Source organism: Gymnogyps californianus, chromosome Z, assembly GCF_018139145.2.
Source record: "Gymnogyps californianus isolate 813 chromosome Z, ASM1813914v2, whole genome shotgun sequence".
Lineage (NCBI taxonomy): Eukaryota > Metazoa > Chordata > Aves > Accipitriformes > Cathartidae > Gymnogyps > Gymnogyps californianus.
In genome coordinates this window covers 40,144,732-40,152,062 of record NC_059500.1, presented here as the reverse complement: position 1 = coordinate 40,152,062, position 7,331 = coordinate 40,144,732, and the positions used below count along the sequence as shown (strand labels likewise).

At 50.9% G+C, this 7,331-nt stretch overlaps 1 protein-coding gene across 1 annotated transcript; it reads right to left on the bottom strand.

Moving 5' to 3' along the window:
* Positions 1-3,699: 3,699 nt before the first annotated feature.
* Positions 3,700-6,207, bottom strand: GAS1 (growth arrest specific 1). Its single transcript, XM_050913025.1, has one exon. The coding sequence runs from the start codon at positions 6,205-6,207 to the stop codon at positions 5,227-5,229; it is 981 nt and encodes a 326-aa protein (XP_050768982.1). The 3' UTR covers positions 3,700-5,226.
* Positions 6,208-7,331: the final 1,124 nt, after the last annotated feature.

Genomic DNA, 7,331 nt, shown 5'->3' with positions numbered 1-7,331 from the left:
TATTTTGATTTTGGGCACCAAATGTTGATCACTAGCAGTAGCTGCATAAATCATCCCTCTTTATTGTTTTACTTTTATGCCCTTCAGTTACATTTGCACTGCCTGAGTTTTGGAGGTAAATATCCAAAATATTAGCTGAAAGCTTCCTCAGAAAGCAAATCTTTCCCACATCCTTCCCTGCAGTTCCTCTTTAAGAGGTGTCAGCATGGCTGAGAGAATGAAGTGGCTCCACATTGTTTGCCTGAACTATTATGTGTTTAACATTTCCATAACAAAAGTGCCACTCGACTTCTCCCCGATTAATGCAGCTCGAGGGCTCTTGTCCTCCTTTAATAAAACATTGTTGAAATCATTTATTTAGAGCCCCTGGTTACTAGTGGGAGAATGACCATCTTTGTGCCAAAATATAGTGTATACAGTCCACTATTTTGTAGTAGATCATTCTGTTATTTAAGAAATTGATTAAATGGATGTCTTAGAAAGTATTTATGCTAATAGCACATTACTTATGTCATTCAGACAGTCAATGTGAGCCTTTTCAACTGTGTACCACAGCCAATGCCTCAAGTAAAATACAGTAACTTTCGACTTTACTGCTTACAAATCTGTATCACAGACTTGAAATCTCACAGAGAAGCACTGCTCTTGCCATTTCAACATGTTTTCTGTTGCAAGACTACCTACTTTTCCTGAGGACTTGCAATGGGTACGTTATCACAGGCAGTGTGACAGTGTGTGATGTTATTACTGGGGACGGGAACAAAATTGATTGAAGGTCTGAATTTGTTTTAGTGACATTGAAGATGCAGTGCAACTCAGTCACTCAAGCAGTGTTTTCCATGACTCAGCTGGTGATTATTTTGTGTCCCACTATGTTTTATATGTGCACCTTGGCTATTTTGGCATTCCTCTCACCCTCTTCCAGCGTACGCAAAAGAAAAAACAAACCAAAAAGCAAGTACCAGTTTTGCATTGCATTGAGATGGAGTTTCTTGTTCTGCACCTGCAAAGTTGTCTGCAGCCACCTTTGCAGCCCTACCATAGATAGGCGCTAGAGATGCATGCCTGCAGTGAGAGAGCTGGTACACTAACAGCTCTTAGGAGGAGAGGAGAGGAGATTGTAACTAAAATCCATCATGCTTTCCAATGTGACCGTGAAAGACTTGGCCAAACCAGAGCTTTGCTTTCCGTCATTGTAAGGCTCCGTTTCATAACAATTTTGAAAGTTACATATGCCTGCCTGTATACATTGGTGTATATTGTTAAAAATAAACAGAGACCTTATGTTATGTCCATTGTGATTGCATACAAAAGCTTTGCTGTGCGCTTGGGTGATCAGTGAAGCTTGAATCTCCCTCTATTTACTGTATGGTCACCGTCAGTTCAATGAACTGCCTCCTTGTTCTCCACCATTGTCCCACACTCCCTTAAACATTTGTCACTGAAGTGCCTCCAAAGACAAATAAACTGTCACCAAGAATTCAAACCTGGTAACTGGGAATAAAAAGGGAGCAGAACCTACTGGATTATTTTACATGAAATGGTGGAGAGTGCCTTCTCGCCACAGAAGAGATTGGCTGGACAGGACCTTGGCAAGGAGCACTTTCAAATACCCAGACAAATGAGAGAACTTCCTGTGGAAAATCTCCCTCTGTCAGGGAACGTGAAGTCTTTTCCTTGCTTAAAGCTGTCCTTGCTACATCCCTTGACATTTCAAGAATTTCCATTTGTCTCAAAATCAAGCAAAAGAAATACGAATTTGATGGACATCAACATCTGCACAGGCTTTGTAGGCTGGGACACATACCAATACAGGCAGCCATTCCTCCTGGAAATTGTGCTTACACCAACAACACGACAAAACCCACAGAGTTATCTCCTTATGGGGAGGAGCTCACAGGACAGAATTAGTTCAGCTGTATTTATTGTACCATTATTTAAATTAAAACAATCCACTTTCTGTGGAGAAGGAAGCATACAGATGAGTCCTCTCTGCCTAGTGGTGCTCAGTGTTGATTTATTCCAGGCAGATGCTTTTGACAGGAGCCTGTAAAATCAAGTCTTGAGTTTATTGTAGCCGTTAATTATCAGTCCTTTTCTAGTGCTAATGTCTTTAGTCCCAACTGAAGAAAAATAAAGGCTTTTAGCTGCGACTTAATTTTTCATCAACAACGATTTAAATAGTCCTTGTGGGTGCTAACTGTTGACAAACTGAAAATATGTTTCTGAGCATCTCCTGAAGAACTAGAGAAAATATTTAAGATCATCCCTACGCAATTGTGAACTCAGCACTTTGTAAGGAAAGCTGACTCTATTTACAAGTCTCACCCAACTACTCTGTCCTCTTCCTGAAGAAACGACGTTTCCAGCTTTGTTTTAACAATAAGCTTACTCAACCATTCAGATGACTTTAAAAACGAACTTCAGATCATAGCCACGCACCATACTCATACACTTGTTTGGTATCACAGCTATTTGGGGGTTTGTTTATGCGTGTGCACGTGCGCCTGTGTGCGTTTATTGCTGGGCAACCTAATCAAATTCACACTCTAAAGGAATACTAAAATAATCTGTCGTCGAAATAACTAATCCAGAAGCACAGATTTCTAATTTTTTTGATTTATACAACAGACAGATGTGGATTTGCGCTCTGTCGAGATCTGGTAAGATGAAAAGGACACTGTCTTGCTAATCTGTCGCCCCCTCAGTCAAAGTTTATTTGTGGTAGCTTTTAAACTTCTGACTCGCCTTCCAATTACGGCATTTAAAACGAAAAGCTTTAAATAAACACCATGAATAGAAGATAAACAAACTTTTTTCCTCCTCTTTTTTTTTTTTTGGTGACTGCCTAGCTTGACGCAGTCCAAACTCAAATCCCCAGAGGACTGAGCTCTCTCTTTTGTGTTAATGTTTAAAAGATTTTCCAATGCTGGAGTTTATTCCTACTGCAAACATTTCTATTTACAAGGTCAAGTGTATCAGCACTCGACACAGCTTAAGAGTGTAATTATTTATCTAAGGGTGTTTGAGTGTAGATCAGTAGCTCTGGCAGCAAACCAGGCTTCAGCGCGATGCAAGGCAACTCTTAAGAACAGTATTACAAGATCTAGTAATTGCCGATCCCTCCAGTGTGTTTACTTTTGCATTCTTCGTTGTGGGAGAAGGCAGGCTGAATGGCAAACTTTCGTGTGTTTTGTTGCAGCCCCCTTGATGCGTGCGCCACTGCCTGCGCGAAGCCTTGTTCGAAACGCTTGCCACCTCTGCGTGATGTATTTCTCACCATTTCCTTGTTTGCACGCCTAGGAGCATTTCTAAGAGTGTCAGTGAGAGCAACATGCCTCCACTTCACGAAGAAAGCCCGGCACACTAGTAATTCTACATACATACAGGAGCAGTGTCCTTGAATTGCTTCACTCTCTTCTGGCACTGGCAAGTTACCATGCCAACGCATTATAAAATCAACCACTCTTTTAAAGTAGTACTTTCAAAGCTGTATTTACTTCTTGCATGTAATTATTCATTAAAGTAAGAATAGCAGTAATTTGCATCTATGTAAAGTATTGCAGGCAGACAGAGATTTTTGTTTGTTGATTGTTTTCGGTTTGTTATTCTGTGGTTTGCTCCCCCCCCCGCCCCCGCCGCCCCCGAACCTCGGGTGCTGAGAGTTCAAGTGTCCCTGGAAAACAATTTCACCACATCCATTATTTAAAGCTCTTTCTTTACTAATTTACACGTTTAGAAAATACAAAAAGCCGTACATATTTAACACACAGGCCTTTTTATGCCTCCTATAAAAAATACATGGTTTAAGGCAGCTCAGAAATGCGTTTATACAATTCTACAACATTCATAAAGTCTCTCCAAATAACAAAGTTAACTTCCAATCTGTAAAATACACTGTACATTTGATGCTCCAGAGAATGCGTCACTGAATGACTGCTGCTGGTATCCCCTTAAACATAAAGTGAAATTTGTACCTTTCCAGACAAAAATAGCAAATGCAATTATCTGGCAAATAGCACATGGATTTAAAACTTTTATTTTTTTTTTTAAATAAATTATTCCCAAAGCATACAATTTATAAAATTCTATATACAAAGAAGAGCGACTGGTAACAAATCCCAGTTTTAAATACATTTTTTATATAAGATTTACCAGAGGTCAGCACCCTGATATGACAAGAGGCAATATAGCTTTTCAGGATATTTGTACATACATGTTCTCGAGTTTAAAAGTGTCTTTCAAAGATGGCAGTGCAGAGCTCTTTTAAAACAAAAGTTGCATTGTTCAGTATAGCCAACAACTCCGGAAAAAAAAAAAAAATCTTTCTTTTATGTCGCTAGGTTAAAGAGGAAGAGACGGCTGCTGGCACGCTTTTGTTATAGGGAAGATGTGTGTGCAAGAGGGAGTGCTGTAAACCACAGAATTCATTCAGTCTGCTATTTCCTTAAATTTAGTTAATGGCAGATGCGGCATAACCCCCTTCCAGGCACCCCTGCATCACGAAGAGCGAGACTCGGCGAACGAGCGATCATCAAGTTGTTGACTAACCAGCACGGAAACAGCTTTGGCAGCAAGTTTGGGTAGCTCACCTCTTTCTAACCTTCATGTCAAAGCGCTTAAAAAAAGCCACTACCAGCATGCCATGACTCCCGGTTTCTTCCTTCCGGGGGGCGGCTGGCGGCAGCGGGGAGCCCGCCGCAGCCTGGCGAGCAGTCTCTCCGTTAGCCCTTCCGCTCGCTGCTAACACGAAGGCAGGGTGGCGGCAATTGCATAGTGCACACTCGAGACCAACACCCGAAAAACGAGCGGCCCGCAGCCCGCGGCCGCCCGCTCCGCTCCGGCCACCCGCCCCGGCGGCCGGCTCGCCAGGCCGCGGCGGCTCCGCCAGCCGAAGGCTGCCGGGGAGGCGAGGCCAGGCCAGGCCGGGGGAAGGGTGCGGACGGGCGCTGCGGGCAGCAGCGGAGGCAGAGGGGGGGTCCTCCGCCTTCGGGGGGGCGCGGCGGGGGGGGTGGGGGGTGGTGTGCGCCCGGGCTAACGGTCGGAGGATTAACGGTCAGAGCGTTTAAAACCGCGCCGCGCGGAAGGGCCCCGCCAGCCGGGCCCCCTGCCGCCGCGGGCGGGCCCTCGAGGAGGCCAGCGGCGGCCCGGCACGGAGGGCCCGGCCCGGCCCGGCGAGAGGGAGGGAGGGAGGGAGGGAGGGAGGGAGGGAGCGGGAGAGAGGCGCTAGAGCCGCGGCAGCAGCGGCAGCAAGATGGAGGCCAGCAGCGCCCCGGACGCGGCGGCGGGCCGGCCGGCGCTATCCGCCTGCACGGGGAAGCCGGGCTCGGAGCCCGCATTGTCCTCCGCGTCGTCCCTCCCCTTCTGGCTGGGCTCCTCCTCGTAGTCCTCGTCGTAGTACTCCTCCAGGCCGCCGTCCGAGCCGCCGCTGCTGCCGGCGCCGTTGCCGCCCATGTCCGCGCCGAAGCAGAGGCGGGCCATGTTCTCCTTGACCGACTCGCAGATGGGCCGCTCCAGCCCGTCGCAGACGCAGTCGTTGAGCAGCACGGCCTTGGGCACGGCCAGCATGTCCTCGATGACGGCGCGGCACTCCGGCGTGCAGCGCAGCCCGTTGAACAGCTTCCCGCAGTAGGTCATGTAGCGGTTGAGCGCCAGGCTGCAGCGGCTGTCCCAGTCGCAGCGCCGCCGCGCCTCCGTGCAGCCCATGACGCCGGGGCCGCCGCCGCCGGGGGGGCCGCCGGGGCCGCCGGCCGCCGGGCTGCTGGTGCGGGGCAGGCAGGGCTCGATGGCGCGCTTGGTGGCGCGGCAGTTCTCGTCCTGCGCGCAGTCGCAGTCCTCCAGCGCCGGGCCGCGCCGGGTGTGGTTGAGCTGGATGAGGGCCGCGATGCAGTGGCTGGGGCACCGCCGCCTGGAGGAGGCGGCGGAGCCTGCAGCGGCCGCCGGCCCGTCCCCGCCGCCTCCCGCCGGCGGCTGCTGCAGGAGCACCGGGGCGCACGCCTCGGCGTACTGGTTGTAAGCGTAGCTGCACTCGGGCTCCGCCTGACACTGCAGCACCGCCTGCCAGCAGATCAGCCGCCGGCCCTGCACCAGCGAGCCCCGCGGCGGCCACACGGCGCCCAGCGCCGCCGCCAGCCACAGCCAGGCGGCCGGCCGCGGCCAGCGGCGCCCGCCGCCGCCTCCGTGCCGAGCGGGCGAGCGGGCCACCATCGCGGGCGGCGGCGGCGGCTGCTGCCGCAGGCGAGCGGGGGAGAGGCGCTGGTAGACGAGGAGGAGGAGGAGGAGGAGGAGAAGGAGCTGCCGCCCGTGGAAAAGTTTGCAAAACTCCCGCCGGCCGTGTGCATGAGGTCTCCTCGCATCAATCCATCCGCGCCGGCTCCGGGGCCGTCCAGCCCCGGGGAGCTGAAACCGGCGGGGCCGCCGTACGAAGCAGGCGCCCGGGGCCGTCCCGTGCCCCCCACCCGCTGCTCCCGGCTTGGCGAGGCGGCGACGGCGGCGAAGGCGCCCGGAGAGGTGGGGGGAATCAGTGCAAACGGGGGCTCGGAGGAGAGCGGCTCCGGACTGCGCTCGGGGACTTGCAGGCTGCGCCGGGAGAGCTCATGGTGCTGTCCTGCTCCTCATGCAGTTCCGTTTCTTTTTTTTTTTTTAGCACAAAATAAATGCCCAGCTGCTGCTGCTGCTGCTGCTGCTGCTGCTGCTGTTGCTGCCTCCTCGGGAGCTTTTAACTCTCCGCTCGCAGCATCTCTGCACATGCCAGCCGCTCCGATCCCATTCACGGTCCTGGCTCCGCTCACTCCCTCTCGGTACGGGTTGCACTTTCGCGTGGCGGGGAGAAGAAATGTCTCTCCCCGCTAGCCAGAAGATAGCACGGGGAAAGGAGAAGAGGCAGCCTTCAGGGTCTCTTTCTCTCTGGGCGACTGATGCTGCTTCTGTTGTCAACAAGCCCTGCAAGCTGCTCTGCGGATCCGTCTGTGGATCTTTTTTTCTTTGCAAGGCTTTAAATACAAAAGTGCCCTCCGAGCAGCAGCAACGTGCTCTGATTAGGCCTCATTATGCATGCATGGAAAAGCAAACAAACAAAAAAAATTAGCAACGCTTCTTCTTTTCCACATCCCCCCAGCCTGCGCTCTCTCGCTCTCTTTCTCCTTTTCTCCACTTTTTTCTCCCTTCGCTCGGCCCCCTTTCCCTGCCTCGCCACTTGCCATTGGTCCAGCCTGTTGTTGAAACTTTTTTTTTTCCCTCCTCTCTTTACGATCTGCTGGAGGGAGGGAAGGAGAGAGGGGGGCTGGAGGGCAGCTCACATTCAAAGCTTGAAAGGAAAGGCTTAAGGAGAG

What these genes read in the sequence shown, in the direction of transcription:
- GAS1 (XM_050913025.1), bottom strand. Translation starts at nt 6,207, where the DNA reads ATGGTGGCCCGCTCGCCCGCTCGGCACGGAGGCGGCGGCGGGCGCCGC.